This window comes from Crocodylus siamensis, chromosome 3 (assembly GCF_052110815.1).
Source record: "Crocodylus siamensis isolate JL-2025a chromosome 3, ASM5211081v1, whole genome shotgun sequence".
Lineage (NCBI taxonomy): Eukaryota > Metazoa > Chordata > Crocodylia > Crocodylidae > Crocodylus > Crocodylus siamensis.
Window position 1 is genome coordinate 252,287,625 of NC_143397.1, and position 24,871 is coordinate 252,312,495.

Sequence of the window (24,871 nt, forward strand, 5' to 3'; positions counted from 1 at the left end):
GATCTGAAACTGAGGTTTGCACTAAGAACTTGAGAAAACATACCATCCAAGTACACTTAGAAACTGTGTGGGGAATTATTGCTTTTACACTGAATGTAAAAACAGCAGAATCAGCAAGAGAGAAGATTTGTGCCAACCAGTGAATGCTTTCTGCAGAGGGAGACAATACTGAACGAACTCTGGAAGTGGGATTATCCATTCAGAGAGAGCAGTGCAGTGGGGTCTGGATCCTGCCCATTGGAGTCAAAGGTAAAACACCCAGCGGGACACATCCCACGGGCATATATCATTACAAATTCCAATTATCTTCAGTGGGAGGTAGACCGAGCCCTCTAATTTGGTTCCCAAAGCCTCTGTTTTAGTCAGATCGTTGAGTGACAAACAATCTCAAAAGTAGTGGCTTCTCTTAGTGGTGCCATCATCCTTCACTCCACCTGGCTAATTCAGTCCAGTCCCAAAAGTCTCCTTTAAAACACCAGAGCACACTTGTTTCTTGCCCCCTACAGATAAATACATTATCTCTTGGCCTAGCAAAACACCAAAACTAATTTTACTCTTGCAGGTTCCCAGTAGGCCAAAACACAAGATACTGTCCCTTGAATTCTTCCTGAGACCAACAAAGGCTTTCCATTATTTACAAATCAAAAGCATTGAAGAGACAATCATCTTTATATTTTTTTATTCAAAACAAGGAATGCCCTGTCACTATTATATAAGAAAAAAATATACATCCACCTATTTATACCCATCCTAATCCAAGCATTCCAAAAAATATAATCCTATTCATGCAGGTAGTTGCTGCACAATAAAATAAAATAAAATAATAGCCAATATAATAATAATAATAAATTGTATAAATAAGAGCGAAAATAACAAAATAGACACTCTATAGTTCCAACAATTTTCCGGGTTTTTGTTAAAAAAAAAAAAAATCCACTTGAACAGCAAATTGTTGGAACAGTAGCAAATGGTGAAAGTAAAATGTAGTTAAATCAATAATATTATTTGCTTTTGATTATTAATTCCATTGCTAGTGTTTCTTGTGTTTTTATAATGCATACCAGTTTTACAAAGTGCATGCTTTATTTTTATTTTTTATTTTATTTTTTGTTACCTTTCAACTGGCAAGCTAAAATGATCCCATCTTTTCCTGCCTCTTTTTATGTTAATACAATCTAAAATCTAGCATTAAAAAATTTATCATGATACACCTGGTATATTAACTGCTTTTGGCGCATGCTCGACTTGGCAGAAACAAAACAAATTGGCTCCCCTTCCCCCCCCGCCGCCCGCCCCATTCTTTTGGAAGCAATCTAAAAGTTAAAAGCAGGCTGGAACACAGTTGCTTCAAGGGGAAAAATTAATACCTGATGCTTTGAGTTTTTGTCACATGGCACTAGTTGTGGAATTGCACGCACACACATCCCACACTCACGCACGCACGCACACAGCAACCTGCTTGTGAGGAAAAGAGTTTATTAGGTCAGGAGTGCCGCTGGCACGTGAAGGCTCCCAGCTTTGTGTGCAACTTTGGATTTGGTACCCACTTCGCGTCACCTCGAATCCTCTGAAATCCACCGAGGGGGTAATGTAAGGCATACTTTGCTGGAACAGTAATAATCCATGCTTCATGCTCAAGAGCGGAGTCTCGGAGGAGGACTGGCTTTTTATACTCCCTTTGTATTCGCTCCGTCTCACTCAAGGAACCAAAAAAAGAATTGGGGGAAACAAGGAGAGCAAAAGAAGACCGATCACTTTAAATGGACTTTCGCCTTTTCATCAGCCTGTGGTTATCTGTAAAGCTGTGCAACCCAGGTGAGATGGAGCTAACAGGAGATGGGAAAAGGCTGTTTTTTAATGTGCTTGGTGAGATCTCCTCTATCTTGTAAGAGATGGAGTGAAAGTACTGAGGGTTCAGCTTGGAGCTGAACGAATTTTGGTGGGACACCACCCGGCTGGTGTACTCGTGGGACCTGTAACACATGCAGGAACAAACGGATTGAAGGTCTGTTACTTCGGCCTTGTACCGCGGCCGACCGTGCTGGGAGTCCTCTTGGATGTGGATAATCATGCTGTTGCGGTTCCCCGCCAGGGATGCCCGCTCCTCAGCATCCCGCCTCTCGTCCTCACTGTTCATGGTTAAGAACCTGAGAACAACCAGATTTAGAAATGCCCCAATGACTGTCAACCCCACAAGGATGTACATAAAGCTAAAAGCCACGTACAGCGGCTTCTTTTGAAGGGCCCCTTTGGTCTGCAGGGCCACATAGTCTCCAAACCCTATCGTAGTCAATGTTATAAAGCAGTAATAGTAAGCGTGGAAAAAGCTCCATTCCTCATATTGGGAAAAGGCTGCCGCTCCAATGCAGAGGGTTCCCATGCAGGAGAAGAAACCCACAGTGACCATGTTTTCCATGGAGACCTCCGTGCTCCTCATCCCGCAGCACTTTTTGATGCGTTTCAGGAGGTACTTGACAAAGGTGTTCATGCGCTCGCCCAGGCTCTGGAACATGACCAGTGTCAGTGGGATCCCCAGGACGGCGTAAAACATGCAGAAGGCCTTCCCTGCGTCAGTCCCCGGGGCAGCATGCCCATAACCTGGAGAAAGAAATGAAAAGAATAGAGAATCAGTGGGGAGTTATTCATGCCCTCTCATTTCAGAGTTAGTGCAATCATTAGCAAAGAGAAAGTCAACCGCCTCATCAATCCCAAAGATTTTTCCCACCCAGAGCATTTGCCCAAATGGGCACTCGTAAATCCTTGGCTAATACCAGCATTCATGACCAGGCTTTAGAGAAGCAGATATTGCAGGGTGGGGGGGAGGGAGGGAAAGTATCGATGTAGGTAGAAAAGGAAAACCCAGATGTTCGTTTGTATGCAGAAAGGATCTAGTGAAGGACTGGGGGATCTCTGCTGTTTTCCTGTTTAAAGAAAAACGCGTTCTTGTCAGCATGTTCTCGTGAGATGCCCATCTCTCCTCGTATACTGTACAGGGACCTGACGTTCCAGTCTCGGGAGTTTGGAGTCTGATGACCAGCTGTCTCTAAGTCGTCCCCAAATCCGTGATCCTCAGCTGGGGTTATGGGGAACCATAAGATCCTTTGAAGGGTGTCACAGCAAGTGCAAGGAGACAAGCAAATATGGGCAGACTCAGGCTCTCCCTGGCCCCCACTGCCTGGCCCCTCTGCAAAGAGGTAAGCACAGTAATTAATAAATTAGCTTTTGAAAGGGGGTGCTGCTCAATTCACAAAAGTTATGGAGGGAACCTTGAGTCTAACGAGGGGTGCCTTCTGAGTCTAAAAAGGTGGAGAACCAATGTCTTAAATGGTAGATGTAGCCCCTAGTGCTCCATTCATTAGCTACGGAGCATGGGGGTTAGGGATACAGCCTCTGAATCAGAACTTCCTAGACCTTAAGGCTAGGGACAGATATTACACAGAAACTGGTTTAAGTGATCAGAAACTGGTTTAAACCTGCAACAGAACAGATGTTCAGTGCATATAAACCAGTTTGAAAATGGCTGAAACTGGTTTGAAATAAACCTGGTTGAACGTAGTATCAGACTTACCTGATTTGGCTCAAACCGGTTTGTGCAATGTCTGTCCCAGACTTAAATGCTGGAGGCTACAGGTGAGAAAGGCACAGTGGAAAACGCCCTGGTCATACCCAATTTGCTCTCCCTTTCACCATCCACTCCCTCCCACTGGGAGACACAGCATACTGGGCAAGATGGATCGATTCTCTGTCCTTATCAAGACCTTTTCCCTGCCAATGGAGGACAAGCACAGGAGGGCTGGATAAAAGCCCCAGCTTGTAGATATTTATCCATGTTAAATTTAATCAAATGTGGAATTTGCTCCAGTACAAAGGAATTGTGCAAGATAAATGCCCAACCTAAGCCTTCAAGTAAGACTTCGTGTGGAACTTAGCTGGCTCATTGGTCATGTTCTGGATAATGTTTTTAACATTTGCCCATCACCAGCCAAAACTGCAGCTTGAAGTTGATGTTTTCAGTCAGCTGGAAGTGCGATGGACACTGAATGCAAAACAAGTAGCAGTTAGGCCCCTGTTGCAGAGGGTGGGAGTAAATTACCCTGCACTTGGCTACAGAAGCAAGCACCTATCAATGCACTTGGCTCAGCGCCCACTACTGAATGCCAGGCACTTTGCAACAAAAAAAAGAAAAAACTAAGCTAGAAAAAAAAAAGGGTTGGGAGGGAGGGGGTGGCAGGGAGCAACTATGTCCTCAAAAACTTAACAAGGCCTCCTCCCTTAACTTCCTTCCTTAAAACTGCTGGATGCCGGCAGCAGGACAAGGATAGAAAAACAGGTCTGCTAGAAAACAGAAACAAGTTATTGTTAAGATTATAGAACAGATAATTTGCTATAATTAATTGCAAATCCACCTGTTGCATCAGGCCAGGTTGTCAGTTTAGTACAAAAAGCAGCTTCCAAATTACCTGGGGGACAAGTGTCTCCCAAAGATGGATGTTGGATTTGTTCCACCTGATTGTCCCTCAGTAAAGGCTGTAATTGCCTCTCATTACTAAGATCAGCTTTTGAACTACAGGGGTGTTAATTAAACCAGGGACATTTTCCCATTTTATAGCTTTAGTTACAGCTGATAAAGAAGAGGAGCGCTGCAGAAAATGTGATATTCCAGATGGTTACAGAGATGGCAGTTGGTAGAAACAGCTTTCACTTTGGGCTCTAAAGAAAATGTTTAGGGCCGAGAAAAGATTTCCTTTGAAATCAACATGTCCCACTCATTAAGGATCCTTAGAGACTGTTTAGGAAGATTATAATACCTTAATATTATACACTGACATACTTCATCCAAGTTTCTCAAAGCTCTCCGTAGATCTCATAATTCATTCAGCCATACAAGACTCATGGGAAGTAGGTAAATATTAGTAACTCCATTTTATAGGTAGGCAAATGCAGATCCTGGGAGACTGTGACTTTTCACCGGGTCACATCGCTGGAAACAGAAGCGAGGGATTCTGACTTCTAACCTATCACTTCCCCATTAGGCCCTAGCCGCTTCCTCACTGCATCAGATCATATAAGCTATAGTATAATGTAGTGTGATAACAAACATGTCAGACAGACAGGCTTTATTTATCCAATTGTAACGAGACCTTAAAAACTGATGTTATCATAAGGAATCCACATTTACGCATTTCTGTACCGTAAACAATAATCTGGGCAGTATGTAGCACTGTGGCCCTGATCACAGGGACCTCGTTAAGTGCATTAAGGAAAGATGAAGCTCTCTTTTCCAGCACTGATGCAGAGTCAATCCATAACCAAAAGGTGGAGCAGGTGAAAGGCAAACTGGGACATTTACATTCCTGGAGCCTTAATTGTGCAGGTTCAAAATTTCAAGCTGCCCTCCCCACCAGGGTTGGAAGAGAAGTTACTGTTTGCCAAGAAGAAAGAGGAGGAAAGATAATTTTTCTTACCTGTAAGCAGTGTTCTTTCAGCGGACAAGGTCAGGCTCCGAGCAGATAGCTTTTATTTATGTCAGGCCTGAATGGGCGCGAGTGACTGCTTCAGTAGCAGAATTTGAATTTCAGTGCAGGGCGTTTGGGAACTCCTATTAAGTTCTCCAGCACCGTGCCACTGCATTTTGGCAGGATACTAAGAGAAGAACTTACAAGCTGGGAGGTGAAAGAGACTCGATCGGAACGACATTGGATATGAAACTGGAACAAAACTGGTTTAAAGGAGTCAGATGGTATTAAGCTTAGATCTTTTTCAGCATCCTGTGGCGAAGAAGAAGGGACAAAAGTCAGGACGACGACACTAGGACCGTGATATTAAGAATGCATCCACTTAAGCTAAGAGCTGGAGGCCTGGATGAAACCCAGGGAATTAAGGTGTTCATGAGAGAGCAGAAAGTGGCCGTAAATGTGAAACGACCCCTACATCAGGGAGTGCAATGTGTGCAAAGAGGAAAATGCCTCCTCCTGACATAAGGCACGTTCTGCTTATTTTACATGAGGGTAGGTTCGCTTTGCCAGTGGGATGAGCACATCTCAGAACAAAAAGATTTCTGTAGAAGAATCCTGGGCTGCTTCCCCCGACACATCCACGAGAAAGCAACTTTACAAGTGTTTACAGCTTGTTTACAGCCCTTCGCTCTAGCTTGGGTACGTGAAGCCATAACTTGGAGAAAGAGCAATACAACCAGGAAGCTTCCTGGTTTCTAATACCCAGCTTGGTTGTTGCTGCAGGAAGCTAGGTCCGGGGCAGCAGCAGGCCGATTTCTCTGAGCTGGGGAACTGGACAACGAAGGTGTGAGATGTGTCTATATGGAGCACAGATTCACGCAGAAGTTTCAGGGCTGGAAGGGACCTCATGGGATTATCGGGTCCAGCACCCACCTGCTCTGGGCAGGAAACACTGCTGGGGTCAAGTAACCCCAGCAAGGTGTGCATCCAGTCTCTTTTTGAAGATCGCCAAGGGACTCCATTCCAGGTCACACGAACCATGAAGTTTTTCCTTATATCCAGTTGGAAACCTCCTTCTAGGAGTTTATGACCATTGCTCCTGGTTTTCCCCTGGGGCGCTTTGGTGAATAGTTGTTTGCCTAGCCCCTGATGCTCTCCCCAGTATATTTGTCAGCTGCCCCCAAATCCTTCCAAAGCATGGGTGACTGGTGCCTCCCGAGTCTGGGGGGGACACCCGACCACCAATGGGGGGGTGTCCCCCAGCCAGCAACTGCCAACCGGGGGAAGGGTGGCAGTCTCCAGCAGCCAATTGCCAAGCTAGTGGCAAAACTGAAAATGCATTTCCAGCAGCACTTCCAGTTTCACAGCTGGCGTTTCATTTGGAAGCTGGTCACCATGTGCTTGTGCAAAGATTCAAAGAGATGCATTTTAACTTCTGAAGAGCCGCATGTGGCTCCAGAGCCACAGGTTGGCCACCCCTGGCATAGGTGCTCCTGGATCATCCATAACCAATGTTTGTCCAGCCTTTGCTTGAACACCTCCAGTGAAGAGTCCACAACTTCCCCAGGCCTGTTCCACTGCCTCCCTGTTCTAACAGTGAAGAATTTTTTCCTGATATTTAATATAAACCTACTTTGCTGAAACTTCAAGCCACTGGTCCACATCCTACTCTCCACAGCAAGAGAGAAGAGGTATTTTTCCTGTACGGCAGCCCTTCAGATATTTTAAGCCAGTATCATAACCCCCCTTCAGCATCTTTTTTGCAAACTGTACATACCAATTTCCTTCAGCCTCTCCTCATTTAACTTGCCTTCCAAGCCTGTTATCATTCTTGTCTGCACCTCTAAACTCTAACTTGTCCATGTCCTTTTCAAACTGTGGAGCCCAAAACTGCACGCAGAGCGCTAGATGAGGCCTAACCGGTGCTGAGTAGAGAGGCACTATCTTCTTCTGTATCCTTCACCAAATGCTACTATTGATGCATCTCAAAACCACATTTGCCTTTTGTGCAGCTACATCATCCTGCAGACTCTTATTGAGTCTGTAATCCACCAAGATGCCCAGACCCTTCTCTGAATAACATAGGGCATGTCTACATGTGCTGCTAATTCAACTTAATAAACTCCAGCACAGTTTGTACCACAGTTTATTGCTTTTGGGCACTGCACTCACACATGCATCCAGGACTACAGCACACCGAGCCAGGTCAGAGCAGCCCTGGTTGCAAGGAGCCTGGGGACATCAGCCTGCCAGTCTGGGGCTGCTCCAACCTGGCTCAATATGGTATAGAGGGGCTGGCTGGGGCATGAAGGTACTTTAGTGTGGAGCTAGCAGGCTGACCTGCTAGCAGTGGGTTGGTGCTTTTGTGCCCCAACCCCCTAACCATTGCTGTTCCCATCTCACCAACAGAGGGAGCCCACATCCTTCCTATAGTGGGGGGCTCGAAACTGAACACAGGACTCCAGATGTGGCTTCACCAGTGCTGAACAGAGGGGAAGAATCACTTCCCCTGATCTGCTGGCAGAGCTCCTACCAATGCATCCTAGTATGCCATTAGCCTTCTTCACAACAAGGGCACACTGTTGTCTCATATGCAGCTTACTGTCCACTGTAACCCCCAGGTCCTTTTCTTCAGAGCCGCTGCTTAGCCAATTGGTCCCCAGCCTGTCCCGGTGCATGGGATTGTTCTGTCCTAAGCGCAGGACTTTGCACTTGTCCTTGTTGAACCTCATGAGGTTTCTTTTGACCCAACCCTCCACTTGGTCTAGGTCTCTCTAAATCCTAGCCCTACCCTCGAGTGCATCTACTACTCCCCACCCCCCCACCCAGCTTGGTGTCATCTGTAGACTTGCTAAGGGTGCACTCCATCCCATTTTCCAGGCCATTAATGAAGATATTGAACAAAACTGGCCCCAGGAATGGCCCCTGGGGCATGCCACATGAGACCAGCTGCCAACTAGACATTGAGCCATGGATTACTATTCTTTGAGCCTGACAAACCAGCCACTTTCCTATCCACCTTCTAATCCATTCATCCAGCCCTTACTTTCTTAGCCTGCTTGCAAGAATGTTTTGTGTATCAAAAGCCTTGCTAAAGTCAAGGTAAACCACATCCACTGGTCTCCCCACATCCACAGAGCCAGTCACCTCATCACAGAAGGCAATCAGGTTGGTCAGGTGTGACTTGCCCTTGGTGAGTCCATGTTGATGGCTCCTAATCACCCTTTTTCTCCTCCAAGTGCTTAGAAATGGATTCCTAGAGGACCTGCTCCATGATTTTACCAGAGACTAAGGTAAGGCTGAGTGGTCTGTAGTTCCCTGTGCCCTCTTTTTTCCCTTTCTTAAAGGTGTTCACCATATTTGCCCTTTTCCAGTCATCCAGGACCTCTCCCAATGGCCATGAACTTTCAGAGATAATGGCCAGCGGCTCTGCAATCACATTTGCCAACTCCCTCAGCACCCTAAATGTATTGCATCTGGCCCCTCCTCCCCAAACTGTGCTACCACGTGCAGCAGTCTGGGGGCTGACCTTGCCTGTGAAGACTGAGGCAAAAAAAGAAATTTGAGTACTTTTCACTCGTTTCCGCATAATCTGTTACTAGATTGCCTCCTCCCTTCAGTGAACAACCCACACATTTCCCTGATCTTCTTCTTCCTGAAAGACAGCAAAGAATTATAAAATCCCAGGACCTCTCTACAGACAATTGATGTCATTGCAATTACGCGCCTTGTCACCTGGACTAAGTCAGCCAATGATAATAGGAGCGATAAATTAAAAGCAAGAAGTCCTAAATATCCTCTAGTACGTTGTGCCAGCACTGTGCCCATCTCATTTAGACACTAAGCAGTTTATAGCAATCTGCATTTGTATACAGCACCCTATTCTGTCAGCACTTTCGGACAGGATCCGTCTGCGTTCTGTGCCATGATACCGGGCCAAGCACGTGTGCGGTGCTTAATGATTCATCATTATAAAACAAATATTCCAGCAAGAAGCTATTTCGTCTTTGTAATCAACATTAAATCTGTTTTATAGCTGCAGCCCTGCAAGTGCTTGCTCATATTTGAATTAAATTTGCAGACACTGTTGAGATGTCAGGAGTCCTGAAGCAACAAAACTCTCAGTATTATTCACGAGAGAAAGCCGTCTTCATCCATTCATCCCACCCCCCACCCCCCCCCTCCTCCGATGAGTAGCATGGGTATTTTTCCCCTCTTTCTTTTATGTATCATTCACTCTAGTGATGGACACTTGGCAGCTCTCACTAGGCCGTCTCCTGCTTGACAAGAGCATGCAGAAAAAAAATGAACTGTGCCAGCCCCATGACTCAACCCTTTCTTACGCATTCTGGCCACAGCTCTGTACAGCAGATAATGAAAAGGGAATAATGGCACCTGCAACTCAGACAGGCAGGCATAATTCAGATAAAAACTTGGCTGATGTCACGTGCTCACTTAAGAGGCTTATCTACGTCAGGGAAAGTGCCACAGAGAATAACTGTCTCTTATCTGGATTCAGTGCCTGCACTTTGAATGAGAAGGAGAAGAAACTACACCATTTTGGCTGTAAAGATATAATGGGTATAAGGCTGAGTTTGGTTACAGAGTGATGCAGCCTCTTGGTTCTGCTACCCGCCTGACTGTGGTTGTGACCAAAAGCCTTCCCATCCGGCTCAGAAGCAAAAAGAAAAACTTTGTCGCAACTGGCAGCCGCACCAGGGATGCCAAAGCCTGAATGAGCCACGCAGGCAATTCTCTTCTTGTTCCAGGAGGTGAACCCTTCACTTTGGAGGGACACTAGCAGGGGTTGTGCATGGAAGCTTGCTCTCCTGTTATCCATGCTACACCCTTCCTTTGGACAGATTTCAGACCATTGCCCTGCCAGCCAGGCTCTCCTCCTGGGTGCTAAGTTTCACAAAGGAAAATAAGGACTAGGCCCCAGCCAAAAGCAGCACTACAAACTGTTACAAATACAAGAACCTCAGAGATATGGTAGAGAGATGCAAGAGGCAGACTCATAATGAGACTTAACCAGAAGCTGATTCTGGTTATTAAGGCACGTTCATGAATAAAAAGGGGCTTGCCACTCTTTTTCCCAGGCAGATTTTCAACAGAGAAATCAATTTATTCCACCATGTTATCATCGGCTGTCATGCTGCCTCAAGCTAGGCTCTAATTAGATCTCTTAAAAAAGGACTGGGCCTGACTGTTCATTGGATGGGAGACCTCCAAGGAAATCCCCCTCCCGCCACAGCTACAAAAAGGGGTGCTATGACAGCACGCCACAACATGGTGCTAGGGAGCACCATGTTCCTGGACGTCCACAACTTCTGTATAAGGATTTGATCACTTCCCTTTAATTTAGTAGACTATGCCAGTGTCTGCAAGACCAAGGTCTTCGTTCCAGTTCCTGGCTACCTTTCTACTTAGATGATAATAGTCTGCTCATTGAAATTCCTGCTTATAATTTTAGTTGTATTTTTCCCTTCCTATCCAAAACTGCTGCATAGCATTTCTAGCCATATTAAACAGCTGTCATGTTCTACCCCAGATGTGGCTGAATTTCAAAGATAGTTGAAAAGACATCTAACCCAACTAAAATATTCAGCTGCCTATAGAAAGCATGTTAGCAATTCAAACTCTCATCAGAAAAGCAGCAGGTCTTTTGGGCCCCATGTAATCCTGGTTCAACTAAAGGAAAGATAATGTGTTAATATAATCATTCTCCCGGGCACTCAAGCACTTAATCTTGAGCTATTTTGGACTCCTTCCTCTTCCTTGTCTTATAAACCCGAGTTATATCCAAATCTTGCTGCTTTTCCTTTCTGCATGTGCCCATGATTCAATTTTTTCTTTCCATCCCTGCAGCCAGGTTGAGGTCCTGTTACTACAGTTCCTGCCACCTGGTATCCCACATCAACCCCTCGAGCTCATTAAAATGCAGCTACTAAAGACATGTCATAGCAACACAACACCATGGCTCGCTGTCGCATGATGAAACCATACAGCTGCAAAGACATGAATGTCACTGGTAGGAACCTATTTCAAGCCTAACCTCAAGAGTTGACGATCAGGATACTAATGTCAGACCTGTACAAGCACCTTGTAGGAGGGAGTCTCAGACCACTGCTCCACTTTCCTGTTTCCACACAACCTACCTTCCCTTATAATCTTCTTGCTACCTCTGCTCTAATATTAGATTATGTCAACAGTCAACAGTTCACACGATGTCCTTAACCCTGTATAGCTAGGAAGCAGCAGGTGACTTGTTCTGTCTGTGAAGAGCGTGGGAATCTTTCCTGTCAAACATCAATTGAAGCTTTAAGTTGCTGAAATAAAACAACTTTAAATGAGGTGCAGTAAAGTGCAGGGTGGTCTGCAGATTCTTTCAGAAGCAGACAAGGAGAAAAAGGGAAGAAGTGAGCTCCTTCTCCTCTGATCTGCTGAATGGCGCCAATGCAAACCATTATACTGGAGGATAGAGGGTCAAGCCACATCTCTGTATATCACAACTTGAGACAGGGGACTGCCTTGGCATGCAGAGTTACCCCAGGCACAAGGATGTCTGTAAGCAGATCCGACAGATTAACTCAAATGCCCGTCAGCACACTGAGCAGATGATGGCAAAGCTGCAGAGCTGACAGATTCACCTAAAAGATGGGTGATTCAGCAGCACCCCCAGCATCTCATCCAAGTCACCTGCTGGGTCCCTCTAAATCAGGAGTGGGCAAAATGGCAGATTGGGCCAGTGGCCCGACTCCATTTCCCAGCAGCCCTTGTCTGCATTGCTGTGGCCGGTTTCCACGAAGACCGCAGAGGCGGCGGTGCTGTGACAGCGGGAGGCCAGGGTTTCCACGAAGACCGACCCAGAAGCACTGGCAGGGCACGCATCTGGGCTGGGAGCTGCTCCATGGCTGGGGCTGGGATCTTGCAGTGGTGGCAGCGTGGTCTGGAGCTGGGGCAGAGCTGCGATCTGCTGCCTGCACGCCCCTGCCAGGCGGATCAGCGGATCGCAGCTCGGCCCCGGTTCCAGACCATGCTTTCACTGCTGCAAAACCCCAGCCCCAGAAATGCTCCTTGCCCAGCCATATGCCCCACTCTTGCTGCTGGAGCCAGTCCCAATGGAAACCCTGGCCCTACGCTGTCATGGTACCGCCCCGGCTGGGGTCTCCATGGAAACCAGCCACAGCGACTGTGCAGGGGCTGCTGGAAAACGAAGTCCACCACGGGCCCGATATGGCCCACAGGCAAGACTTTGCCTACCTCTGCTTTAAATCCTGTTTCTTACATTCTTTTAGATTATTACCAGTTTTTGTACAGTCTACGCCACACACAGCATTACTGCTCTCTGAAACTTAAACTTTCGGTTTTAGAAGTTGACTCACTGGCATTGTTTCCTTTAACATCCTCACTGTAATTCTTTCCCTTAGTGTACCAAGCCCTCGCACTGTAGCTCCAAGAGGCTGTAAACACTTCAAGTCCATGTAAACTGCATGCATCACCCATAATAACTGTTGGCATATATACCATTGCCATAACCATTACCAGCAGATGTTAACAGACAGCTTGTTAGGAGACAGTGAGCAACATCAAACATACTCTCTAGGAACAAGCAGATGCTTGAGAAAACAGGCTCAATCTCTTATGGATGTCAGAGGGAGTGAAAATGGTGAACTCAGTGAATGGTGCAGGGGTACTGAACTCAGTGAATCAATAGCAAGAGCATCCTGGGTGATCTCAAACACTGCCCATGTTTGGGAAGAAGACCAGCATCTCAGACAGCCCTAATTTATTGCCTACTCAAGGGACAAAGTGCTGATTTACCAGTGGTCCGACAGCAGCATATGAAATAAAGCCAAGTGCAGCCATGATCATTCTGAAAAGAGAGTGAAGTTTATATAGACTGTCGGTCCACTTGGATCAACAGGGAATACTGCATGCAACACCCATGCTGCAGCCCATGAGGTGGTGCTACCTTTGAGGGACTCTTACTAGTTTCTTCAGAGAACAATACAAGTCGTACACCAAGCCTTGACTTCTAGCTAGCATGGATCCTCAATGGGTCAACCGCCACAGCAGACAGAACAATGCTTTAGAGGCAGCATAGGCTGTACCCCCTATCCCCTCGCCCCCCTTGCTAACAGAGGACACATGGGTTCAGGCTGACCATCTAACCTTGTCACTTAACATTTCAAGTATTTGGAGGAAAGAATCTAACTTAACTAAAATATTCATCCACCTATGGAAAGCAAAAAGATGGAAACAGAGAAGAACGGGTTAAAAACAAATCATTGAAAATGGTCAGAAAATAGTGAGAGAGAGAACTTTTTGTGGAAACTGTTGTGTGTGCTCTTTTTTCCCCCTATAAAAAAAGGAAACCTGGAAATGCAGTGTTTAAAAACCAGAATGTTTGCAGAAAAGGGGTTGTCTTTTTTCCTAAAAATGAACATTTTTGAAAGATAATTTTTTCCAACAACATTTCTGTTTTAAAAATGCCACTTTGAAAAGTTTTGCATGAATTTTTCAGGGCAGCTTTGCAAATTAGTAACAAGTCATTTCTATAGCAAGCATACCACAGATGCAATGCACTGTAACATCTAACTAGACAGTGCTACCAACTCCTTAAGCCAACTGTGATTTTGCTCTAGATTTCCTGTTGCCAAGTTGTCAATAGTTTGCCTGCTCTACACCTGAGCCTGTATAACATGCTAGAGAAATCAATGATTTTATGAATCAGCAGCCAAATACTAAACAGTATAAACTCACTTTGGATTCAATCTGCAGGTACCAGGGGAAGCTTGGAAAAGACAGAATGACATCTTCTCATGAAGAATAACTCATCCTCCAAAGTAATTCAAAGGCAAAGGAAAGGAGACAGCTGACTGTGATTCATTGGGTTCAGAAGCCAAGGTATCATCACAGTATGGACTATCTAATTATCTACAGCTGCCTGATTCTCTACCTCATGCAGTCATTTAAACCAATGGACTTCATATTCAGTTGTGTTTTACTTCTTCGGCAAACCCTCTCAGTCTAGGGTAACTGTCTTCTATGACTGTCTTGTGGGTCCGAAGGCGGCTGATAAGACCAATCTGGGATGGACAGACTCGGTGGCAACATGGGCGTGTGTTTCGGTGCAGGGTGGGTGGCTCCAGATCCTTGTTTCGGTTCATAGCACACAGTTTCTGCTGCTCCCACTTTTCCATCTCGTGTTGTCATCATAAGGTTTCAAAGTACTGAGATCCTTGCAGCAGACTCGTTCTCAATTTGGGGTAATCCTGGACAACATTTTCCCACGAGATGATGTCAACGATGCATTTTTTTCAAGTTGGCCTTGTGGACATCTTTGAAGCACTTTCCCTACCCTCGTCTTGAGCATACACCTTGGCTGAGCTGGGAGAATACAACTTGCTTCAGGAGACTGGAGTCGGACATCCAGATGTTGTGCCCAATACAGCAAAGTTGACGTTGGATGCTCGCCGCCTCAATGCTTGTGGAGCTTGTTTGTGAAATGACGCTAACATTGGTGTGTTTACCTTCTTACTGGACTTGAAGGATCTTCTGCAGGCAGCATTGATGGTACTTCTCCAACAACTAGAAGGGTCTCGTGTATGTTGACCGTGTCTCAACTCAGTACAATAAGGTGGGGATCACAACTGCTTGATAAACCATGATAAACAAATCAACAAAGAAATCTAACAATGCCTCAAATGTGCAAGTGCAGCCTGCAGACACCTGACGAAAAGGATGTTCGAAGATTGCAATGAGATCCAAAACCAAGCTCATGCATTTTACATCCTCCTTGACAGTGACAGAAACAACAGAAGAAAATGTCGGGCTGTGGAGAATCAATTTCTCTCCACTTCCTCCCCTCCCTTTTTCTCACACAGTCACAGGTTTGGCCCTAAACACCTACCATTTATGGTCCCCAATCATGCACAGAACAAGATCGCAATCTGCAAAGAATCATTGGGGCCAAGAGGAAAAGTATGTCAGTCAAGGGGCCAGTGCAGAATTGCTCTCTACAACATATTCTCGAGGGTTTTGTTCAACCTTGTTTAAAAGATTTAAAATGCCAGCACTTCTGTCCTTTCCTGTAGGAATCTATTCCACTGTATAACAGAACCTGCCATTAGGGAGTTTTTCTGATATACAACATATGCTTTTCTCTGCTATGTTATTACTCTTCTTCCACACCCCCACACCAATGTACAACAGTGCTCTCCTTCTTTGCTGTTTATTCCTTTGAAATACTTGGATGGCCATGTCTCATTTTAGCTAGCCCATAAGATTTATGTATAGAAGAATTCAGGGCACAATCCTGCAACATGGCAATCAACAGGAGTTTAATGAGTGAGGCGTATCTACACCAGTGATTCCTAGCCCATGTGCCAAGACACACTGGGATGCCTTGAGATCCCTTCCAGGGTGCCATACAATGTTAGTAAGGTGATGTATGCAAAAACGGTTCACAAGATTTCCAACAGGAATCCAGAGTGTCAAAGCCATGCCGACTGGCCGTGGTCTTTCTGAGTTCCTTATAACAGAAAAACTGCTCTATTATTTTTCACTCAATCAAAAAACAAGTGAAAGCTAAGAGCTGGCATTTTTCAAGGGATGAGTTGAGACTAACAAGGGGTGCCTTGAGACCGAGACTGTTGAGAAACACCAATACATACAAATTTAGTTTACCAATTTCCAATCCCTCCCCGATCCTTTTTATTACTCTTCACTGATTTCTCTCAGATTTTCAATATATCTTCCCTAGAGCTGGACAGTACATTCTAGTTAGTACACGGGACCATAATCAACAGGATTATAAATTCCTTGGTAGCCATCCATTGCCTTTGCCTTCTGCCATTGCCTTTGCATACAGAGCTCGGAATGAGCAGGGCTTTCTAGCACATATTTATGCCATTACACTGCAAACTCACGTTGAAATTCTCATACTGTAACACCCCAAGGTCTCATTTGTCATTGCTGCTTTCTAAGAAACTTCCTCCTACTGAATATCTCTGATTCAGATTATTTCCCTAGGTCTGTTATATATATACACACATACCTGTGTGTGTGTGTACAACAATAATAATGTGCAACTGCAAATGGAAACATCCTTCCTGCACAAATTGTTATTATTTTCTTTAACTGGAAATGCAATTGTGTATAATTCATTGGCAGTGATGTGGGAGCCCTCAGTAAGGGCAGAGGACTGACTCATGTAAGGTGGATCAGGAGCTCCATTGGAATGATATTTCTGAGTAGGAAGACAAAATATTGTATCCGGAAAGGAATACAGAGGCTTGTGAGCTAATGATCCTGCAAAACCAAAAATGAATCAGACCTCTTTCTTCCTTCACTATGCTACAATGTCTAGAGAAGAGACTGAGAAATTTATGAGGTTTTTTTGGCACTTGCTTATTTATTTTTAACTTTAAAATTCAAACATCAAAGATCTTCCCTGGTTCTAAAGGAGGGTTCATTGAATGTCAGAGAAAGGTGGACCAGAAGTTTCCTTAGTCTTCATTCATGGGGTTGTGGCACTGGACCTTAACAGAACCCCTTGTTAATGACATATTAACAATCAAGCACGCAGAATGTTTTAAAATAGCAAAAAAAAAAAAAAAAAAAAAATCACATGGTCCCATCAGTCATTTCCATCTCATCTACAACCCTTTACTTGACCCATGGGAGTGATCATCCTCAGTCATGAGGAATCACCAGTGAGGAGTCATTTCCTTTAAACTCAGCTGCTAGGGAGAGAAATTACACATAAACTGGTATAAGTGATCAGAAACCAGTTCAAATCTGTAACACAAAAGAAGTTCAGTGCATATAAACCACTTTCAAAATGGCTGAAACCGGCTTAAGATACATCTGGATGAATGTAGTATCAGACTTAACTGATTTAGGTTTATTGAACTTCTGTCCCAGATCCCCTCCAGATTCAAGTTAACTCACAGTCTTCCAGCATCCCAGAATGCTTTGCACCTACCCCACAACCCCCCCTTCACAGGGTGGGTGAGTTTGCCTTGGCCCAAGCTGTCTGCTCTAGCAGAGCAGGGAGGTGTACTCTAGCACCCCCTGGCTTCTTGCCTGGTCCACTGCAGGCACATGGCTGCATTTCTGGAATCAAAAGTGAATGTCTGTACATTTGCTTATTGGTTCAGTCTACACAGCTTAAACCAACCTGTGAAAATTGAATTGATTCAACCTTGGGCTTTTTGACTGTCTGTACTTAGCCATCATCATCATCCGGCCTATTCTGCTAGAGTCCACAGCATTTCTCATGAAAGCCATATGTCCTGAACAGTTGCTATATCTAGCCCATAAATTCAAGCACATACAGAAAGCTCTTTTGGGAGAAACAAGATGAGAACATAGGGCAGCTAAGGAGGTTCTCAGGAACCATGAAAAAAAACTCACCCATGATCTAGCACAGCAGCTCTCAAACTGTGGTACATGTAACACCAATGGTAGTCAGACAACCTGAGAGTGGTACACAGAAGGCAGGGGGAGGGGCACATACACATGCAGACACCCAGCCCAACCTGCTGCAGGCAGCCAGAAACACAGCCCAGCCACATGTGCAGCAGTGTCCAGCAGGTAAGTGTGTTGAGGGGAAGGGGTGTGGGGGAGGGGCGGATTGAGGCCCCCCACAGTGAGGGAGGGAGTGAGGCAGAGGCAGGGTTGAATAGGGGCCCGGGGAGATGGGGATGGGAGCCCTGGACAGCTCATCCAGGGGCAAAGGGGGGCTCCCACTACTGTGCACACCCGGGGGTAGATGCAGGGGGTGCCTACCCCCCAGGTTTGAGCATGGGGCTGAGGTGGGCTGCCGTTGCCTCATGGCCACACATGACACCATGTACCTTCCATGCGCTGGCTGCCCAGCAGCAGAAGGCTCACATGGCATTGCATGCAGCTCCCGAGATGACAGCAGCGGGGAGCAGAGAACAGTGTGCACTGGCAGCTGCTTCCGCTTCACACATAAATCCAGAGGGCAAGGTGGCCCTTGTGCCTACCCCAGGGTGCACGCTGTGGCAGGAACAGGCCTTCCCCCCCTCACCGCTGGAAAGGCCAAGATCACCCTGGGAAGGACTGTGGTGGACAGTGGTGCCCATTGGCACTTGAGGTGGGCCCTGGCTGGGCCTGCACAGCTCCCTGAGGGGACACCACCTGGCTGAGGCAGAATGCCAGGTTTGGCCTCCCTGCACACTCCGTTTTGGCTCCAAGCTCAGTGTCCCTACATGCCAGGCACAGTGCAAGCAGGGTGGAGCTGACCCCGCTGCAAGGGCCTAGCTACAAGAGCTCCTGTTAACAGCTGCCACAGCTACCCCAGCCTGCCCAAGCCCCAGCACTGCCCATTCACAGCTCCCCCCAAGGGGCCAGGGCCAGGACCAGGGCAGGCACTGCACAGAACCACTGTACTGCAGGCTCCTGGATGGCTTGGCTCTGAGCACCACCTGTGGCGGCTATTCCCACAGCCCAGGGAGTCCCTGCTGCAGCCTGAGGGGCTCTGCCCTGTATGCAGAGAGGCTGAGCCAGGAGCCCCCAAGCCCAGCATCCTGCCCCAGCCAGGCAGTGTTTAACTGTGGGCAGGGCAGCTGCACCCCATCCCCATGGAGCTCCACAGCCCAGGCTAGGCCCCACCCCCAGTGCTGCTGGGCACTCCCACTGAAGCCCTGGGGCAGCCCCTGCTCCCTGCCCAGTTCCTGTTCTCCTCCAGCTGCCTTCTTCCCAAGGGCCCAGCTAGGCCAGCCTGCCCGCAGTGCCTCCCCCCATGCCTCTCTCCCTCTCTCTTCCTCCTGTCTCCTCTCTCTCTTCCATCTCTCTCATCACAACATGCTTAACAAACAAGAATACACAAGAACAAAGGTAGTATATGAAGATTTATTTACTGTCACCAGGTTTAGAATTTTTCAAAAACCTGGTATTTTGTGTACCCAAAAAAGCAACATTTATGATTATTAACTATATTGCTATGCAGTACATCCTGCCATGTACCCCTGCTTCAGTTTTGTTTTTCTGTGTGCTGGCACTCCCGCACCTTACAGAGTACACATTGCAGTTTTTTCAGTACTCCAGCCAAAAATGTTGCCTACCCCGGTTTATGCTGTCTTTTTTCCAATTTACAACTGTTTTATATGGCTACTGTAACTGATAAAACAATGTTTTATGATCACTAAAGGTTTTGATGCTGTTTTACTACATAGTCGTTACCTATGTGCATGAAAAGTTTCCTGGTGGTACTTAAAGCTGTATCATTTTAAATCAGTGGTACTCAGTCTGTCCGAGTTTGGGAACCGGTGATCTAGGAGCATAATGGTTTGTTTCTATAAGTGCTCTTTTTTTCTATACAGATAACACTTACAAGTGCATAACAAGTACCTTCTTAGGTACTTTTTCAGTGTGATTATCTGAAAATCTTGAGTTATTTACTACTGTATTCAGTACAAATGGAACGTGTGTAAATGGGCATCTTTGTATAGTCTCAGGAAAGGCCAAGGTTTAGATGAAATTTTGAGTGCATTCTCTTCAGCTTCCAACAAGACACTAAATCTTGGATTACATTCCACCCATTAGACCCATATATGGCCTTAGGCACCTACCACCTTGAAAAACAGTTAATGAGAAGCACTAAATCCCGTATTTTTCTAATTCGGTCTTAAAAGCAAAAGGATTGTGGGCACATCTGCACATGGCGCTACGTCACCATAGCTACGTGCTACCGTGACAGGCGGCAGCATCAGTGTCAGCAGTGGGGGTGTGGTGGCAGCAAGCAAGAACCACCCTCAGGCAGCCATGGTGGCATCGGCAGCAAGGGTGGGCTGAGAGGGAACTAGGCTCACGTGGCCACAGCAGTCTCGGGGCAAGGGGATGACAAGCCCACAGGTGCCACTGGCAGTGTTGGCAGCAGGGGGAGGTGGTGAGCGGCAACAGCCCGCAGACACCCCCGCAGTGGTGGCCTCTCTCAGGGGGTGCACGCGCACCTACATGCACGCCCTATGCGCTGCTGATGCAGGCTGTAGGAAGGACTAAATAATGGCACAGTAACAACAGCGCCATAGCAGCATGTGTAGATGTGCCCAGTGTGTTACAAAAGAGATGCCTTAGAGAGTATTCAGGACCAGAATGGTGTCAATCAGAGTTGCACTTCCATGCTTAAAAGGTGGACTAGAAACTAGCTCTGGGACTTTCCCTATCAGAGGAGGCAGTGGCTATGTGACTTCTTTCTGGCTGAAAAAGGCCACAAAGCCAATGGACTGGAACATCACAGCAATAGGAGGATAACGGGCCATTAAGACTCATCTGCTCAGTAACTGCAAATCAGCAAGCAATTGAATTTCTCAGATGATTTTTAACTCTTCTTGTTGTTGCTCCTGTGTCATCACATCCAAATCATAATGAAGGGCTTGGCAGTCTGCAAGCAGCTTTAGCCTTTGAAGGGATGACTGTAGCTTCCAGAATAGCATTCAACACTAGTCTCCCTGCTTCCAGTTTTGCAAGATCACAGTTTTCCTTTTAGTGTCAGTGAAAGGGTTTGTTTTATTCTCCTTGGAAAGAAGATCTCCCATGGTAGTGCTCTCAGCCTGGCTAACCATGTATTTTTGCATGGATTGGCCAGTGCTACCCCAGAAGATCTACCAGCAAGCAACAAGCTGGCTGTAAGCAGCAGCAATAACAGGCAAAGCAAGGAGGGTCCAACTGAGTGCTCCTGGCCTCCCTATACAAAGATCCAATAATGATTCGGCCAGAGATAGACAGAAACACTCAAAAAAAGGGCATATTTCATCAAAGATCATGATAGAAATGAACACATTTGTTCAACACCTTTTTTATTGTTGTCTGGGGGTTGGAGGATTCAATACTTTTTTTATATATTTAAAAAATTTGAAAACCAAAAAAACAAAGAATATTTCATTTCAGATTCTTGTTTCCTTTTATCTTGCTGGCTCCCCACCACCACCACCACCCACAAAGCAGAATTATAAAACAATCATTTCTCTTGTTTTGTGTTTGCTCTTTTCCATTCAAGAATATGTAAATAAAAAACCAATATATTTTGACCAAAGCAAAATTGTACATGAAAATGTTCATTTCAATTTTTTTTCCTTGAAAATAAAGTCAGTGAAAAATTTTGTCCAGTTCTGTTTATACATACCTTGAGTGTAGGGGCTATATTCCAGTTTGCACTAGGCTTGTCCTAGGCCACCGGATACGAGCTAGAGGAAGGATGAAGGTCAGGATTCAGCCACACTCATTAGGACTTCTTTGCACGTGTCATTGGTATAGTTTCATAGATGTTAGGGTTAGGGTCGAAAAAGACTTGAGCAGATCATCAAGTCCGACCCGCTGCCATGGACAGGAATGAATGCTGGGATCAAATGATCCCAGCTTGGTGATTATCTAGCCTCCTTTTGAAGACCCCCAAGGTGGGGTATGATTTGCTGCTGTGATATTCTCATCATACCAGTTTATCTCCCCATGAGGACATTCTTATTCTTTTTCAAAAGGTCACTGGTGTTCTGAATAAAAGAGCCCATGAGGGAGTTGTGCCAGTATAGCGATGTGCCAATTCAGATAAATCCTCAGCATTTAGGAGCTTTCATCGGGGGGACTAACAGAAACAGTATAGGTTCACTATAAGATTTTTCACTTCCTTGGGAACAGAGGACTAGAGGGGAGCTCCTAGGTCCCTAAATCTGGTCTCTGTTCCCGCACGCCAGCCAGTCCTATAATTCCTTTTATGAACAAATTGAGGTCCGTCTTCAATCCCCCACCTCTCCAGAACCACAGGCCTTCAATAGTTGGAGACCTTCTTATAAATTTTCATTGTAAATGTATTCATGGATTGTTTATGTCCATTTTTACTTGTACCAGTCAGATGAAACAGCTCTTCATAGGTGGGGAAAAAACAGTCTTTTAGCTGCCTTTCTTCAGATACATTTCTACTGCCCTGATCATCCTAGGAACCCTGCTCTGCACCACGACCAGTTTGGGATCCTCTTTCCTGAATGGGAGTAATCAGAACTGGAGATGTAGAGATGCACACTGGCAACGTGTAGGAGGTGCACGCAGGTGCATGTGCACCCCCTGAGATTGGCCATGCACCCCCTGGAAGTACCAGGCACGAAACCAGAAGTGCATTTCTGGTTTCACTGCTGGCTCGGCAATCGGCCACTGGGGGACCACCCCCTGTTGGCGATCTGGTCCCGCCCCCAGACTCAGGAGGCATCAGACACCCATGGAGATGCAGGAACTTTATAATGTTCATCCATAACCAAACCACCAATTTAAAAGCCAGGCTCATTTCAGTTTAAGATCAATGAGGTAGTGAAGTGAAAGACCAGATCCATGGATCTGAACCAAGAAGCAGCTCCCCAACCCTAATCGGATAAATAGGTTTGGATGAACGGTTCTGACCTGTCCACAAAAATTCACATGATTTTATTTTGATCTCGGCTATAGTGAGATAAATAAAGGCCCGTGGCACACATTACCATTATGATTTGATTAACCAGTTAATCATGTCTTAAGTTGTTAACCAGCCACATGGTAATACAATTAATGGCGTGATAAAATAAGGAATAAGCCCCGAAGGTATTACATAAAAAAATGTGTAATAACTTCATGGCTGGTTCCTATCCCACCATTAACTAAATGTGGGGCCAGGTGGGGGCTCCCAGCCACAGGGTGAGCTCCCATGGCTGGGAGCCCCATCGTCTGATCCAGACTCCCAGCCACCAGAGCGCACCTTGTGCTCCTGCAGCAGGGAGCCCCGTCAGTTGATCTGGGCTCCATGGGGGTGCCTGGGATCACAACCCCAGGCTCCCCCCTCACCAGCAATAAGGCATAATGGGATCTGATGCTGGATCCCATAAGCTTGCCTCATGCCATATGCATGTGGCATGACAGGAAGCACAACTGTGGGGGATCTGGCATCAGATCTCATCGTTCCTTCACTTGCATGCCCGCCAGGGGATGAAGACCTTTGCTGACGTCAGTGAATTTACAGAAGTGGATACCAAGCAGAAATAAAACCACGCTCCAGTCCAGTGAAGGCCAATCCTTTTGGCGGGTGTGCCACAAATTACGCCCCACACCATCCCTGAACATGACCCCTGTCCCCTTCTCCTGCCCGATCTCCTCATGTTTTCTATTTCCTCTCCTGTGCTCCCTGCCCAATCTACTGCTTTGCTTTCTGCTCCCTGCCCTAGCTGCCACTGTGATTCCTGCCCCCTTCCCAATCAGCTGCATGCCACACGCACAGGCTGCCTGTGCCACTTGTGGCATGCATGCTGCAGATTGCACCCCCCAACACATCTCCACAGTCCATCCCAGTGGGTAAATTGGAGATGAGTATTTGAACCAGCAGCATGCTAATACCTCCCAGGTTGAGGCTATACACCAAACTTTCCAGCTACTAAAAACTGCTGTCCAGTAAATGAGCCATGAAATGCTGGATGGGATAAGTACAGTATTGAATCTTAAAATTGATGCACATGCCAATTAGCAATTCTAAGAGCCAGGAGGCTTTTACCTTTTCAGTAGGCTGCTAGTGAGCAGCAGATCTGTGCGCACAAAACAAATCACAGCGTTTTTATTTCCTTTTTCTTCTTTACTGTTTACAAACATCAGCCTTTTCCATGCCAGTCTATGACATATGCAACCTACTGTAGGCTTGGGGGAGGCAGCAGAGTGAGACACACCATTTAATGTTCCTGACTGGGCATAATCAGAGTCATCCATCATTTCTGTTTTCCATTCCCAACAAATAGGAATAGGCAAACTTGACAGGTTGAAAATACAAAAGCTACCCATCAAAGCTTTTCTCAGAACTCCAACCTAATGTTTTTCCTCTTTTCTTCTGCATTTTTAGGTTAGAAATAGGCTCCTAACATTTCTAACTAAATATTTTTTCATGTTCACTCCCCTCTGAGCTCCTGGGCCCCTCTTAGCACCCGACTCCAAACTGACAAAATCAAAATATGTCTTTACTGCGATTTCTGAGCAGCTTGCAGGCAATTTGAATCATATCATTATTATCTGTATAGCTACAGTGTCTGGCTACCTGAGAAACGGTCCAGGAACTCACTGTGGGAGACGTTTCGCAAACACAGAACAAAAATTAGGTCTTTCATTCTTTACAGGACTCCTGTGGACTTGCGAATTATCTTCACCTTGCAGAGGGAGCACCAGTGAGGGAAGGAGGTTAATTACGGTGCTATAGGAAGGTATACATTTTAAATACCTTGAAGCAGCCATCACAGAAGATGCTACATTAGAAAAAGAAGGGAAAAAAAATAAAGAATAGCCATCACCATTGGACAACTCGCAAAGCTGAAGATTATCTGGGCTAGCAACAACATCACAACGAAAATGAAACTCCAGCTACTATCTGCTGTTGTCATTTCAAC

The 24,871-nt window shown here is 45.9% G+C and overlaps 1 protein-coding gene across 1 annotated transcript in view; it reads right to left on the reverse strand.

Moving 5' to 3' along the window:
* Nucleotides 1-1,320: 1,320 nt before the first annotated feature.
* KCNK9 (potassium two pore domain channel subfamily K member 9) overlaps nucleotides 1,321-24,871 on the reverse strand; it is a 121,265-nt gene continuing 97,714 nt past the window's right edge. The window contains exon 2 of the mRNA XM_090037375.1: nucleotides 1,321-2,598. Coding sequence (XP_089893501.1) covers nucleotides 1,757-2,598 — 842 coding nt within the window. The 3' untranslated portion in view covers nucleotides 1,321-1,756. The remainder of the gene's footprint in view (nucleotides 2,599-24,871) is intronic.